Source organism: Sinocyclocheilus anshuiensis, unplaced genomic scaffold (assembly GCF_001515605.1).
Source record: "Sinocyclocheilus anshuiensis isolate Anshui unplaced genomic scaffold, SAMN03320099.WGS_v1.1 scaffold222, whole genome shotgun sequence".
In the NCBI taxonomy this organism is placed as follows: Eukaryota; Metazoa; Chordata; class Actinopteri; order Cypriniformes; family Cyprinidae; genus Sinocyclocheilus; species Sinocyclocheilus anshuiensis.
In genome coordinates this window covers 620,343-635,318 of record NW_015542408.1, presented here as the reverse complement: position 1 = coordinate 635,318, position 14,976 = coordinate 620,343, and the positions used below count along the sequence as shown (strand labels likewise).

Here is a 14,976-nt window from a genome sequence, read left to right as displayed (position 1 = left end):
TGAGGTACATAATTGTTTATGATAATAAGACCTGTTTCACTGCAAATATAATCGTTTTTTTTAATCTACCAAATGCATTCCATTAGCTGAAACAGTAGTGCATGCTGATTGCAATGACAAAGCCAGGGGTTCAAATCCCAGGATAAAATGTATACCTTAAATTTATGTAAAATACATCAATATAAATAAATGCACTTTTTTGTTACCCATTGGCTTGTTTAAGTGCTTGCTTATTTATTTATTTAATTCTTTTTCAATTAATTAATTATTTTTATTATTATTATTTATTTTGCTTTAAGGATAAAGCTAGCAAAATTCAGTTAAGTTTATGCTTAAAATGAGGAAAAATATATTTTGGCACATTGTTTTTTTTTTCTTAATTTAAAGGTACAGTTCGCCCCAAAATGTAAAATTCGAAAGACATGAGGGTGAATAAATTAAGACAGAATTTTAATTATTGGGTGAACAAAATATGAACCTCAAAATGATGGTTGATTTATGTTTAAAACTATAATTTTAAAAAATAAAGAAAAGAAAAATATTGTCATACACTATTTCTTCTCAGGTAAAAATATGTTGTCCTGAGGATGTTTAGATTTTTTACTACTGGAAACAAGACAAAATAGCTTTCAAGAAGGTTTCTGGGTTCCAATTGCTGACGATCCAACAAATCAGCTTGTTCTTGCTTGGCGGCACGAAGTCCTCCTCTCCTTGGGCTGCGACAATCGATCCATAAGGCACTTCTATATCAGCATCCTGCCGATAGTTTAGAGTTAAATTAAACAAGTTTTCAATTCCAGGTAACTGAGATGAATGCGAAGGTGATTCGAAGTTCATCCAAATCCATCTCTGCAACGTGGGCCGATACGCCGGTGGCATGTTGGACAGGTCGCTGGTGATGTCCCTGTGATGTATGACCACGGCGTCGGATTTGTTGTAAAGGTTTCGGTCAGCGGTGATGAAGCAGCCATCGATGCTGAACAAAGAGCTGCAGACGTTCAGGTCGTAGGTTTCGCCGAAAGGCCAAAGCCAGACCAGGATGGTGGTCTGGTTCTGCTCACTTCGGGTGGAAAGGAGGCTCTTCACTCGGGCTGTGGATGTTTCTGACTCGACCGGGCCTGACAACCAGCTCGTAGACGGTTTGATGTACATTAAAAACAAAGTCACAAAGCATCCTAATAAAAAGATACCAAGCAGGAGGGGTCGTAGGATTCTGTAAGTTGGTGCAGATGGCATACTCTGGCCTTTAAAGGAAATAGATAAAGATCGAAAGGCAACAAAATAAATAAATAAATAAAAAGGTTATGGGTCATTATATGAAACAGCTGCTTATTAGGTAGAGCTATATTTAATTTTTGACAGGAATGAAAACGAGGCTGTGAAGGACAGAATTACAGTGTGTTCAATAGATTGTACTGTTGTTTAACAACATACCGACTGTTCAGTTCATTAAATGTCTTTACAAAAAGACTTTCAGTAGACAAAATCTCCATAAACCAGTTTTGAAAGTTGTGAGTTGGCAAAAATTACATGATCAGTTTAAAGTCATTTCTTTAAGATTCTGAAGTCTTTAAGTTTTGATGAACTGCATTAGCAAGTTAGCAACTGCAAATTCAAGGTCTTATACCATGCATCATTTTGCTCAGAACAACAGTATAAATGCTTGGAAATATGCAATAGCCAGCATTATGAAAAACTGAAAAATGTAAGCATGTCTTTATATTTTCATTATATTATATTATATTATATTATATTATATTATATTCAGCATTATGAAAAACTGAAAAATGTAAGCATGTCTTTATATTTTCATTATATTATATTATATTATATTATATTATATTATATTATATTATATTATATTATATTATATTATATTATATTATATTATATTATATTATATTATATTATATTATATTATATTATATTATATTATATTATATCTTCAACATGAAACAGATATTATATTATATTATATTATATTATATTATATTATATTATATTATATTATATTATAAAATGGCATTTTACTAGCAAATCAGTTAGCATAGGAATTAACTGTTGTGTGTATTGCTATTAATTTTACAGACATTGAAGCTGGTAATCTTAACTGCTTTCAACACATGCTCTTTACAAAATGAAAACAAAACGTACAGTAAATTACTGTGCTAATAACAAATCTAACAAATTACAGTTACATAATGAGAGTTAATGACTGTACAAGGCGAATTAATTTGTTTGCGCAGCCCTAAAAAAGCATGAATCTCTATTCAGTTTTCAGAATGAGCACTTTGACATTTTGCAATACATATGTTGAGGTGTCTCATCCATCAGCTGATTATATGTATGCTGCTGTAATGAAGATGAACATAAAATCCTAGACTTCATAATTGAGAAGCATTTACATGTCTAGGATGTTTGACTGTACAAGGACACTTCAGATATTAAAATGCTGGCTGGTTTACACATTGAAGTCATGTGATTATTAAGACAGTAGAATGTGTGTGTGTGTGTGAGACTAATCAACTAATCACAAGCACAGAGAAATCCAACATAAATGCAAAGTAAATCATCTTAAAAATTCACCTGACAGATTTGCCGATATCCAGAAGGTAAAATGATTGTATGTTCCAGTTTCTTCTTTTTATTACCAGAAGAATGTCAGTCTTAAAAAAAAAAAGACAGACATCACTGTACAATCAATATCAGCTGGTAGATGTCAAGCATTTTAAGGATTAAAGCTGCAGGCTGACTATAAAACTGAATATCAAATATCACTTTGTGTAGGGTGGAAACAAACATTTTAGACTGGGGAACCAAATGAGGAAGTTTAATATTTTGTAACTGAAAACTTCATATTATTGTATCACTGTTCAGAATATAAGGGGAGATGAGCTTCCCTCAGTGTTTCTGGTAGTCCTGGGCCTGTTGTAGGATTGTATCCTCAAAAATAATTCTGGATCATTACCAAGAACATTCAGACAATCAGTTTTACACATGGGAACAGTGCCATCTTCAGGATGTCAACAGATAATAGAACCAAAAGGCCTATTTCCACCAAATTTCCACCATGGCAAGATGTTAAAATGAGCTAACAGTTTTAGGATCTAGAAGCACTAGATTTTGTCCTCTGCATACATTCCCAGAACAGAATCCATAATCTTTTTTCTTTTTCTTTAATCTATTTTTCTTTGTTCATTGAAAATTATGTCATTATTTCCATTATCCTATATTCCTATACTTTTAAGGGTCTTTCTTAAAACTGCATTCCAAACTGTTCATTCCATGCAAATTCTTCAAAAGCAGACCAATGACTTCAAGAGGCTATTAAAAACCATTAGTATCAAAATATACTGAATAAACATTCAATTAACTTATTCAATAAACTTCAATGGACTGAATAAAGAGCTCAATTAACTGTACAATTTCACTGGGACAATTGCCAATAAAAAACTCTTCACGGCTTCCACTTAATAACATCCTTTTTCTGTTTAACTGGATGCGCTTATCTGACACATATAAGCAAATTAACAATTGAAGAAATCAATTAAGTCACATATCTTTCGCATTCATTAACTTTGACAGTAACACTTCACAGTAAGGTTCCATTTGTTAGATAACAAACTAACAATGAAAAATACTTCTGCTTAATAACATCAAAAGTTGTATCTGTTAATATTGTAATGGACTTGAGCTTTAATGAACTAACAATGAATAGTTGTAATGTTAACAAGGATTAATAGATACTACAACAAATGCATTGCTCGTGGTTAGTTAATGTATTATCAACTAATGCGACCTTATTTGTGAAGTGTTACCACTTTTACATGTGCAGGTATGCAGAGTAAAAAGCAGGAAGCAAGCAACGTGACAATAAAAATGACATTTTCTGTATATAATGAAATGATTTGGGATACGCACACGTTACACTACAACACTGATGGTTGAGAAATGAGCTTCGTTTCATCTCTGCAGTGTCCATTTGCTATTAATCCACATGAAAGAGCTGTTTAAAAGGTTTATCAGTGCATTTGAGACTCAATCATCTTATATGAAAGCAAAGCTCTGTAAAAGAGCAGGACACAGATGAGGCTTCTGGGAAATAGATTATACACCTCACATCCAGCTCACATCCAGTACATAATTGAATATAATAGTTGCTAATGCATGATATATTTTTCAAGGTTTACAAACTTTGGGCTGTTTAAAGGTCCCGAGGGGAGGGTCTCGTAATTAGCAAAGTGTTTGGCATTTCATATACTGTTTCCTAACTGCCAACTGTATATTTTTGGCCAGCAATACACATGTGATGCATGATTTTATTAAAGTAAACAAAGGTTGATGAATGTTGCATGCTTGTGTCTCTCTGAGAGTCTTGGAAAAGAGAGGCTTTTTGTTTTAAATGTATTGTGATGTATTTGGGACACAGAGTTGCATGCTGGTAGTTGGATTCGGTGTTCACGTCTAATAAATAGAAGATGTGGATGAAGGAAGATGAAAAGAAGAAGCATTAAATATGAAGCATTTGTCTAATTTATTTAGCAGGCTTTACGAATTCGTGTCTGTCCCATCAGTGACATGCTGGTAATATATTTAATGAACACACATCTAAAATCGTTCAGAAAAACATAAATGATACCGTGATGCCGTGCAAGGTGATGTGCTTTCGCCAGTGATGCTGAACAAGGTCATCTTAAAACAGACTGTCACACGCATCTGACATATTACTACACGAAATATGGCTATTCCTTAAATATGACACGCTCCCTCTCTCTAACATCTCGACTGCTTTGTCTATTTTAAGCAAACCCGCATCGTATCCATGCAAAAAGGCCGCATGAAGCATCCCACGAGAATGATCGTCCCTGAGCTCGTGCCATGTTTAATTATTATAACTCAAAAATCACCCAAGAGATGAATGAAAAAATTATATTTCAAGCCTGAACTCGTGTCGTACAATATATGCAAAGCATACAGGTAACCTTTATATCAGTAAATCGTTTGTCTCACCTGTCCATCAGCAAACATCCTTGAGGGAAAGCCACATCATGCGCTTCTTTTATTTACGTCCCACACACCTCGCATATCGGAATGGTGCTGAAAAATCTCCGATGATGGCAATATTCGGAGAGGATGCACCTGAACCCATAGCCTTCGCGTCAGTGAATCACTGCATTTTGCAATGTGTCCGCAATGATGACAGACTCAAATCAGCGCTTGCAAGTCAAAACATGTAAGATCCTATGGGTCAGAAAGGGAGAACGCGAACAAGTGCGTCGCTGGAAAGGACGCCATGTAACGCCGTGTGATGTGATGTAGAATAATGTCCCCCTCCCCACATGCGCTCGGATACCTTTCCAGTGTCCGTGCTGTTCATATGCATGGATGCAATTATAGATTTAGAGTGTGTGTGTTCGTGCGTGTGTGTGCAGTTAATACATGCAAATGCAAGAATGCAAAGAAATGCATAGAATGGGAAATGAAACATAACAGTGGCGTTAGACTGGATTATGTTTTTACTCATGGATTATTCTTTTGTTCATCATTGCTGCTTGAATTCAGTGGTTTACAGCCTATTATTTATAAATAAATGCATGGGATGTATGAAAAAAACGTGGTTCAAATAATAAATATGAATTTCCTTAAAAAAAAATCTGTTTAATACAATAATTCACACATTCAAAGATGAGTAAATAAGCAATTACATGATCAATTGTTTGAGAAAATTATTACCACAGGCAATTTGTTTATTTAAAGCGTCTGGTCAGAATATCTCTGAATGCAATTTGTTGAGTTTAATAAGTCAGTAGACTTATATATTTTCATTTATATATTTATTTATACTTTTATATTTTCATATAAATGAGTAAAAAAGGCATGCAAGTAAAGAAAATGCCTAGTTCCTTCATGAAACTTTAGATGGCGCAGACTGATGGGTCTTAACATAACTGATGATATTCACAGCGTTAAACGACTTGGCACAAGCTGATTGGTTCTTGCTGCATACGCAGCCAATGAGCTTGCTGCTTTACGTTTAAATGGCTGGTTAGCATTCACTCGAGCATTTCCCAGCATGTTTTCAGAGTTCCTCTGAAAACCTCCACCTTCCCCAGCTCCACCTGTATAGATCTGCTACAGGTTATTTTATATGCTATTTGTGCAGCAGCAGTATGTCTTAAAAACTCACAACACCGTAATACCATATGCATTGGCAGCAGCAAGTTCCTGAACTTGCTTGTAGCAGCAATAATCTACAACTACAGCAGAAACCAACAGCAGCAGCAATTCAGCAGCAGCAGCGTAGCAGATCTATTCCGCCAAGACCAAATACATTAACATTGTCATATCCATTACCATGCTAAAAACTTCAGAAAGTTGTCATGATAGAAATGTCCGCAATTCAAAAACAACAAAATAAACTGTGGCCAAATTTTATATTCCTTGTTGCTGCTCGAATCCATTGCATTCCACGGAAAAATGTTAAATATATTGATAAAATATATGCATATATGTTGAATTAAAATGCAGAACACAATGTTTTTCATTTAAATAATTTATTGTTAATTTACTAACTTCTATTCATATAATAAATAATCAATTAATTAATCAGTTGTGATGCCAGAGCAACCATAGGCAATTATGTTGGTCAAACTTTATATTAGGTGTCTTTAATGTTATGCACTTAATTAAAATTTAAAGCATGTGGAAGATGTGGAACATTTAAAGAATGTTATTGTGTTGTTCTGAGAAAGACAGTTTATGAATATCATATGTGAATCTTGAAAGAATTTTTATAAAACTGTAGTTTAAAATGCATATTTGCAAAAAATATATATATTTTGTTTTAAATCAATCTAAATTTTAAGCTAAACGATATTTGTAATTTGTGAAATTTACTAGCAATTTCTGAGTAAGATTGTTTCTACATATTTTTTTTCAGTGTAGTTAAAACACCTAGTATAAAGTAAAGCCGTTTTATTTACAGCTTCAAGGCAGAATATTTCTGATTGCAGTTTAGCATTAATATTTGAAGTTTAATCAGCGAAGTTGTCATATACAGTGGTAAAAGGCATGCAAGTAAAACAAACTGCACACAACTCAAACAGAAAATAAAACAAATCATGGCCCTTGTAAGCACTACTTAGGGCAGTGTTGCTTTTTCAGAATTAACAATAAAGTAATTAACTTTTCTTTACTCCAGCCATTTCTTCTGCTCCTCACTGAATTTTCTAGCCCATTTTTGCGTTATCTCTAAATAAACTGTAGGTTTATGAGGAAGATAGTCAAGATACACAGTTTTACCCCATGTCTTTGGGATGGCCTCTTCGATTTGGGTTCCTTCATGCCATTCATTGAATGAAGTTATAGAGATGATCTGTGGCCTTGCCTCCACAGCCGCATTAAAAGAGGTCTCGTAATACTTGCCATTAATGCGGTTCCTTGTATTCTGGGAGTTCCAGGGTCTAATGCTAGTGTCGATATAACCTGGCCCTACACTTGGAACAAATACCAAGTCATTGTAGTCACAGAAAGTTTTAATGGATCTCCAATTGTGATGTGAGGAGCCATAAGTAAAGCCGTTGGTCGCAAAATACGTGTAGAGTCCATCAAATCCAGCAGTCTGTATGTCCTTCTTATGCCTTTCTTCCACAAGAAGAGCAATGAAGATGCCATCATACGGTGTGTTCCTAATTGTCGATATACCATTTGGCATTAGAAGTTGTGCCCAAACATCTGGCATTTGCAAGTAGGAGTCATATACATAATACAGTGGAAGAAATTTGCCATTGCTTGTTTTGTATCTATAAAAAGCAGGATGGTTTCCATATCTGTAAAATACAATGTACAATAAGTGCTATTAAACACATATCTGTGGATTGATTTTATTTATTTATTATTCCATTGAACTAGAGAACAATTAGAGTGAATGGGTGCCGTGAGAATGAGAGTTTAAACAGCTGATAAAAACATCACAATAATCCACAAGTAATCCACACGACTCCAGCCCATCAATTATCATCCTGTGATGTGGAAAGATTCATGTTTGTAATAAACAAACATTATTATTTGTAAGAAATTACGTTTTTAACATCAACTCATTGCTTCTGGCTAAAATACGAGTCCTCTATCCATAATATTGTTTCCATAATAAAGTTGATGTTAAAAATGTAATTTCTTATAAATAATAATGTTTGTTTATTACAAACATGAATCTTTCCGCATCACAGGACGTTAATTGATGGACTGGAGTCGTGTGGATTACTTGTGGATTATTGTGATGTTTTTATCAGCTGTTTAAACTCTCATTCTGACGGCACCCATCCACTGGTGAGCATTTGATGTAATGCTAAACCTGTTCTTATGAAGAAACAAATGCATCCACATTTTGGATGGCCTGAGGTTAAGTACATTGTCAGCTAATTTTCATTTTTGTATGAAATATTCCTTTAATATTAACCTAAATTTATAAACTTTGTAGAAGTATTGTCATTGTTAGCTGAAACACATTACTTTTAACTAATGTTAAGAAATTGAAAGTGTTATTTCTTTTTTATATTTTGTAAGTATGAATGGCTAGAGATTAATGAAATGCATCAAACATACCTCTCCACAATATATTTAATATTTTCACGCATATTTGCATCATCTCGTCCTTTGTATGGTTCAATATGAAAAACAACCTGTCAGAGACAATAAAAAAAAATGCATGAGACACAAAATCAAAGACTATGAATTTCAAACCTCCATCTATATCTATACCACCTTCAACTGATATTTGTCAGCTGCATCCAGAACCAAAGGCAGCAAATTATCAATTTCTTCACCATTGTCGTCATTCATACTACGTGGATACCACGAAACAGCTAGAACACCTGAAACAGGCAAAAAATATTCAGTAGATGGAGAAACTATTGTAAATAAAAATAATGTATACGTTTCAAAGAGGCTTCTTACCAACAGCAGCTGTTCTCAGCTGTCGCATGTGTTCCTCTAAAACCAATGGATCTCTGGAGCTGTATGGACCTAGTGCAGGGTAGAAATTGGCCCCAATATCATCAGGAGGCTGGTGTCGTCCTGATGGATAACCTGAGGCCACTTTGGGGTCCCAGTGTGGTAAGAGTGAATGATTCCAATGAAAATATTTTCCATTAAACTGCGGGTTCCCATACCACACATAGTAGAAGACGTGCACATTGTAATTTGGCTCAGGAAAATCTTGCATTTTGTTCTCCATTCTATCAGCTTTCTCTGCTGGTATCATCTGCGCAGGTTTAGCGGATACAACAACGTTGTTATCTTGTTCCATTTGTCTTGAAGGTGGAATAAGTCTTAATGCAAACTGACTGCCAAAATTATTATCCTCAGGGCTCAGAGACTTTAGGATGACTGTTATAATAAACACGGCCAAGGCTAAAGCAATAAGTGCACAAAATGATTTCCGCCTAAACCGTGCCATTACTCTGGAGGTTGGTTAAAGTCCATTCCCCCGAAGATGTTCAGTCAATGGTGGAACAAATGTGTTAATTGAAACCCTCAAGGTTCATTCTTCATCTTCAAGCTTCTACTAGAATAGCTGTAAAAAAATAAAATAAAATAATAATAAATAGCTCACTTAAACAAATAGATACATTTTTAGAGAGATTACTAGTATTTTATTTTATATAAATAAAAAATAAATAGACGTATAAATAAAACTCACAGTCTGTAAAAAGACAGTAGGTCATATAAAGACACGTACATTTAGTTGCACAACTTTATACTAACCATTAACTTTCAGGCTATGCTACACTAAGTACATATGCAGTAAGATAAAGGTCAATCTTAATTGTTTGTTATTGCTTTTTTTTTAAATAGCTAGAATCTATTTAAACATTCAACATAGCATTTAAATAGTTATTAAATGGAACCTATTAAAATAATCAACACATTATCCATAAAAAAAATCAATAAATTGTTGTTACAAATTATTCATATTTTTAGAGCTAAACAACAACCATTGAACACTTATCACAAAATCTCATGGAAAAGAGGTACATGGTACAGTTATTTAACTCTGACATGTGTAACTGACACTGAAATTAAACATTCACATCACTGTATAATTATTGCATTTAAAAAAAAATTATATGCAGCGTCATACCTCTGTTGACAGACATCAAGTGATACATCTTTTGAATGAAAACAGAATATATCTGACACTTTAATCTAACGCGGAAGTATCAGTGACCAGTATTTTCTTCTGTCTTGTTTATTCGGCAATTGTAGATATATGAGCGAGTTTTACTGCGATCTACTGGACGGGAGGCAAATTTACAAATCCTACTATGAAAAAGGCTGAACTCATGAATAATAATAAGATAGCGTTTACGCTCCTCTGTGAACGGCCAATCACGAATCCTGATTAATATTCATGAGCCAGGCATTCTCCATAGTAGCGTTCGTAACTTCGTAGATCGAAGAGCTGTGAAAACCAACCCTCCCTGACAGCTGTCAGACGGCGGTTGATAGTAATCCATCGCCTCTCTCATTCATTGTCTGTTACAGTTTGCATCAGCTAAGTTCAATTTTCATCTCCTTTCACGTTTTCCTTGAGAGCCAAATAAATAAGCGCGATAGAAGTTCAATTGCGGCTTACATGTATTGTTACATACAGAATAATATGGTACAGAAAATGCCTACAGCAATATATCGTTGTAGTTTTACCCCTACACACAAGAATTTTCGTGTTTGTCATTTTTATTAATTAAAATTAGCCTAATTTGAGGTTTGACGTTTTCAATAGTCGCATTTTCATTCGCAGCCATGAGGTGGCACTGTTTGCATTCAAATGAACTGGTTGGGAGGGAAGAGCCTGGAAGACTACAAGGCTACACGATGTGTTTATGCAGTTTTCTGAATGCATACTTGAAAATGTATATGTTCATATTGAGCATATACATAAGGACAGCCTTTCTCGTGAATTTCGACAAGATGGCATCAATAACATGAAATAAAATAATATTTGGCTAATAAGTAAAATTAAAATGATGGAGTTTGGGGTCTGTACACCTCAAAAATAAAAGGAACAATAAATTCTAGGCAATCCCACTTTTAAATCTAGCTTATTGGAAGCAGTTTAGACTATATATATATATATATATATATATATACACTCATTTGTCAACACTGAGCTGCTTTAGAACTGACAATCAATCCCTGGTGTTTGAAATGACTTCAGTGACTCAAACAAAGCTGGAAAGCAATCATTTCTAAAGTGCACCATGCACACACACTGTGACAGGTTGCACTGATGCTTTGTAAGGACGGATGCAGAGCTGAGGCATTTTTCGCATCTTAAGGTCTCCATTTTCTGCAATAAAGAGGACTTTGATGTCAGTGCTTTTGAGAATCTATCACAGTTATTTTTGAACCTAACAGTGAAATTATGGCTCGTTTGGATCGGAATCAAAGGAGAAGCAAGAGCTGTCTGCGACAACCCGATAATTCATATAATTGCTTGCCAGCTCCTTTGGGGTACAGTGAGATTAAGTGCTGTTATGCTTACTCTAGCCTAGCTCTAATCTAAATATACATACAACCTCTATAAAATTGGATGTGTTTATTCTGATTTATCCAGTTTTAATGTATGAATCACCTGAACCTGTGGTTGCAATGCATTTTCACAATTTTTGGTACCATATTTGCAACAATTATACTGTTGCACTTTAAAAAAAAAACATATAAAATAAATACAAATTGTAATTAATTGTTTTTGGAACTTAAAAATGAATGATAAAGGTTATTAGATAGAACTGATTAGATACTCATTGTCACAGACTGGATGCATGTTGTCCAACACATAATATTAATTTATTAATATTTAAATTATCATAATATTTATTTTTATGCATATTTTAAAACATTAATAACTTACAATATAGGTTACTGCTGCATTTTTACTTTTTAATAAAATGAATGCAATTAAGTTTATTTTAATTAAATTGAATAAAAATGATAATGAATAATTTAATAAACAATACAACAGTTACTGCTACAGTTTTGCTTTCTTGCGAAAGGTGGAAAAGGGATTTAAATAAATGACATCAATTTGAAGAAAATGAATACAATTAAATTAATTTATACATAAATAATTAAAAATAAGGACAATAAATAAATATAAATTAGAATGAATAATAAAAATCTTTATTAACATGAATACTTACAGTAGGTTACTGCTACAGTTTTTATTTCTTGCAAAAGGTGGGAAAGGGATTTAAATGAATGACAATTTTTTTATTACAGCTAATAAAATTTAATTGATTTATTAAATTAATAATTAAAAATAACCAGAATAAATGCGTTAAACTTATAATACATAATTTAATAAACAATTTAATAAACAAAATTTAATAATTTTTTCTAGAGGGTTTAAGTCAATGCTGCATGAGTTGTCAAAACCCCATTATCTATGAAATCATTAGCACGCCTATCCGCTTATACATTTCAGAGGGTGATTAATTTACAGGTGTGAAGATGTTAGTTCGCTAGCTCGTTAGATTCACAAATTGTGAAACCACTGAATGGTTCGTGCTCATTTTTCCCCTCTTTACTATGGGCGCATTGCCATGACGTCATCGCCCCAATGTCAACAATGTAGCAATTTAGAGGAGGCGCGTGCTGGAAATGCCACAATCAGCAAAGAGCAAAGCAAAGGCACGCGGTCTCGAGTGTAACTCAGCATAGACGGAGACTGAACACACCGTTCCTCCGGCCTCAGAGAAAACAATAACCCTGCACGCTCCTCCAGCTGCTAACGAAGCGCGAAGAAAGAGACCATGTGAAGGCGTCTTGCAGAACATCTTCGTGCGGGAACGAGTGAAAGTTTAGGTGAGTGACCAAGCCGCCTGGGGTGCCGCTCGTTACAGTTTATGTGTGCTTTGGTTTGAGCGTCTTGTTGTTTGTGGTCTATGCCTCGCGTAGAAGAGGCAATGTCTCAGCTCAGACAGAACGCTTATGTCAACGTTTTTGGATGTCAGTGCAGCTCCTCTGACTGACTGTACATTTTTAGGTCTGCAGGTTAGTGCTGCATTTAGTCTCTGGTACTGTAGATGGCAGGTACAATCATGGGTTGGACCGGATGCACTCTGACTGAGACAATGTTTAATGCCTTTGTGTGTAATATTTTGTGTGTTCGTCCCTCTCAAACATCTATTTATCTATCTTCTAATTACCAAAGGCAAAATGAAAAAAAAAAAAAAATCATCCCAGGGTTATAGTTAACTAAAAACAAACAACATATTTACTTGAAATAAAGTGGACATTAACTAAAGTAAAATATAAAAAAAAAAAAATCACTTAACTACCAAGGCCATACCTCTCATTTCCATATTCTTTAGCTTGATGTCCTAACATAAATAAAATAATTATAAAAACAATAAATTGTTTTGAATAAAACACACACACACACACACACACACACACACACACACACATATATATATATATATATATATATATATATATATCAAAAATACAGTTACTCAAATGTTAACAAAAATAAAATTTAATATTTTTGAAAATGTAATATATTAATAAAAACTATAATAGTATATATCTAGCTATCATCCTAGACAATACACTATATATAAATTCATAGAAACCAGACTGAAAATTTAAGTCAATAATAATTCGGTCAAAGAACTTAAAAGTCATTTTTCTCAGTGTTGGTGTTGTTACTCCATTTTGACTTTGGGAGTTTTGACCGAGCACTTGCCTAATGAGCTGTATTTAAAAGTGGGCTAGTGCTGATGTTATAAAACCATGAATTATCTAGAAATGCTCAGGTCTTTAAATAGAGGTGTGATGACTTTGGAGGAAGTAAAGCTGGCAAAGATCAACTGATAACCAAGCCTTTGGTACAATGAAAACATAAATCAAGAAATAATAGACTTGATTGTTCCTAAACGTTTCTTATATTTGGAATTTGTTTCAAAGTAGGGATGTTGAAACATAATTAAAAAAAAAAGTTGAGGAATTGCAGCACTATGTTGTAATGAAAGAAGAAGTGTGAGAGGGCATTGGTTGGTGGCTCTGTGAATCTTTACAGTCACGCTGCCAAGTTTAGCTTGTGTTTGTTGCTTTCTTATTACTATATTTTGAATTGGACCAGTTTAAAAACACTTATGCTACAAAATCTCTTCTCATCTCTTTTATTACTGTTTATGAAACCAGTTGTGTTGCACCACAGACCCAGATTTGATGTGTTTTTAGATTAAGCAGGGAAGGTAAAGATACGGTTAATGGGTGGGTGAGGTGTTTGTGGTTTACATCCTGTGAGATGAGATGTTCACAGGTCTTTGTGGTGCAGCATATAGAGTAGCTAATTTCCTGTGCTCATTGTAGAAATATTCAGATTGATTATGGATAGAAAATCCACATTTACCTTTTAACTTAAATTTGCTCTTTCTTTAACACTTTTGAACATCTTGCATGCATCTTTATTTAGAGCTGTGACCTTAGTGTGGTAATATCGTGAGAAATCATGGTCTGAATTAGGGGTCGACCGATTATCGGCCTGGCCGATTTTAAGCATTTTTATGATTATCGGTATCGGTCATTTTCAAAACGGAGCTGCTTCAATTATCATGCATCGGTTGTCTCTCAAAGGTAAGGCAGCAGCAGACATTGCTTAAGTTGCAATAAATCACAATCCACTAACGTTGCACTGAAGTTGCAAAACACCTCAATAGTATCTATGATTTCCGCGATGCGGAAAACGATTGCACGTGCTTTTGAGTATTGAGAACTCACATTTTCTGTGCGCCCACAGATCGCGATAAGGAGAGACAGATTTGAATAATGATTCAAGGAGTTTGCAAATGTTATATTGATTTAATACGACAGTTCAATAAACATGTACTGTCTGATTTTGCTCTATTTCATCAACGAAAGTAGTTCCAAATATAGTAACAGCTCAGCCGCTGCGCATCTCTAAAA

General features: G+C 34.2%; 3 protein-coding genes across 3 annotated transcripts in view; 1 reads left to right on the top strand and 2 right to left on the bottom strand.

Moving 5' to 3' along the window:
* Positions 1-603: 603 nt before the first annotated feature.
* Positions 604-5,308, bottom strand: LOC107693061 (alpha-(1,3)-fucosyltransferase 9-like). Its single transcript, XM_016492308.1, has 3 exons — positions 5,011-5,308; positions 2,587-2,666; positions 604-1,244 (listed from the first exon to the last, which is right to left on the bottom strand). Exon 3 carries the CDS (start codon positions 1,234-1,236, stop codon positions 604-606), a length of 633 nt encoding a protein of 210 aa, XP_016347794.1. The 5' UTR covers positions 1,237-1,244; positions 2,587-2,666; positions 5,011-5,308.
* A 1,686-nt stretch (positions 5,309-6,994) lies between these two features.
* Positions 6,995-10,215, bottom strand: LOC107693121 (glycoprotein endo-alpha-1,2-mannosidase-like). The gene is made up of 5 exons (XM_016492383.1): positions 10,142-10,215; positions 8,956-9,574; positions 8,764-8,873; positions 8,605-8,681; positions 6,995-7,829 (listed from the first exon to the last, which is right to left on the bottom strand). Exons 2-5 carry the CDS (start codon positions 9,455-9,457, stop codon positions 7,193-7,195), a joined length of 1,326 nt encoding a protein of 441 aa, XP_016347869.1. The 5' UTR covers positions 9,458-9,574; positions 10,142-10,215; the 3' UTR covers positions 6,995-7,192.
* Positions 10,216-12,652: 2,437 nt separating this feature from the next.
* Positions 12,653-14,976, top strand: part of LOC107693060 (transcription regulator protein BACH2-like) — a 25,301-nt gene continuing 22,977 nt past the window's right edge. Inside the window, exon 1 of the mRNA XM_016492307.1 lies at positions 12,653-12,867. The gene's annotated coding sequence lies outside the window, so the exon portion shown is untranslated. The remainder of the gene's footprint in view (positions 12,868-14,976) is intronic.

Bases quoted from the DNA above. Each gene is read 5' to 3' on its own strand.
- LOC107693121 (XM_016492383.1), bottom strand. From the start codon at position 9,457: ATGGCACGGTTTAGGCGGAAATCATTTTGTGCACTTATTGCTTTAGCC. The intron at 8,874-8,955 runs GTAAGAAGCCTC...TGCCTGTTTCAG, and splicing joins GCTGAGAACAGCTGCTGTTG to GTGTTCTAGCTGTTTCGTGG. The intron at 8,682-8,763 runs GTGGTATAGATA...TGTCTCTGACAG, and splicing joins CTGACAAATATCAGTTGAAG to GTTGTTTTTCATATTGAACC.
- LOC107693061 (XM_016492308.1), bottom strand. From the start codon at position 1,236: ATGCCATCTGCACCAACTTACAGAATCCTACGACCCCTCCTGCTTGGT.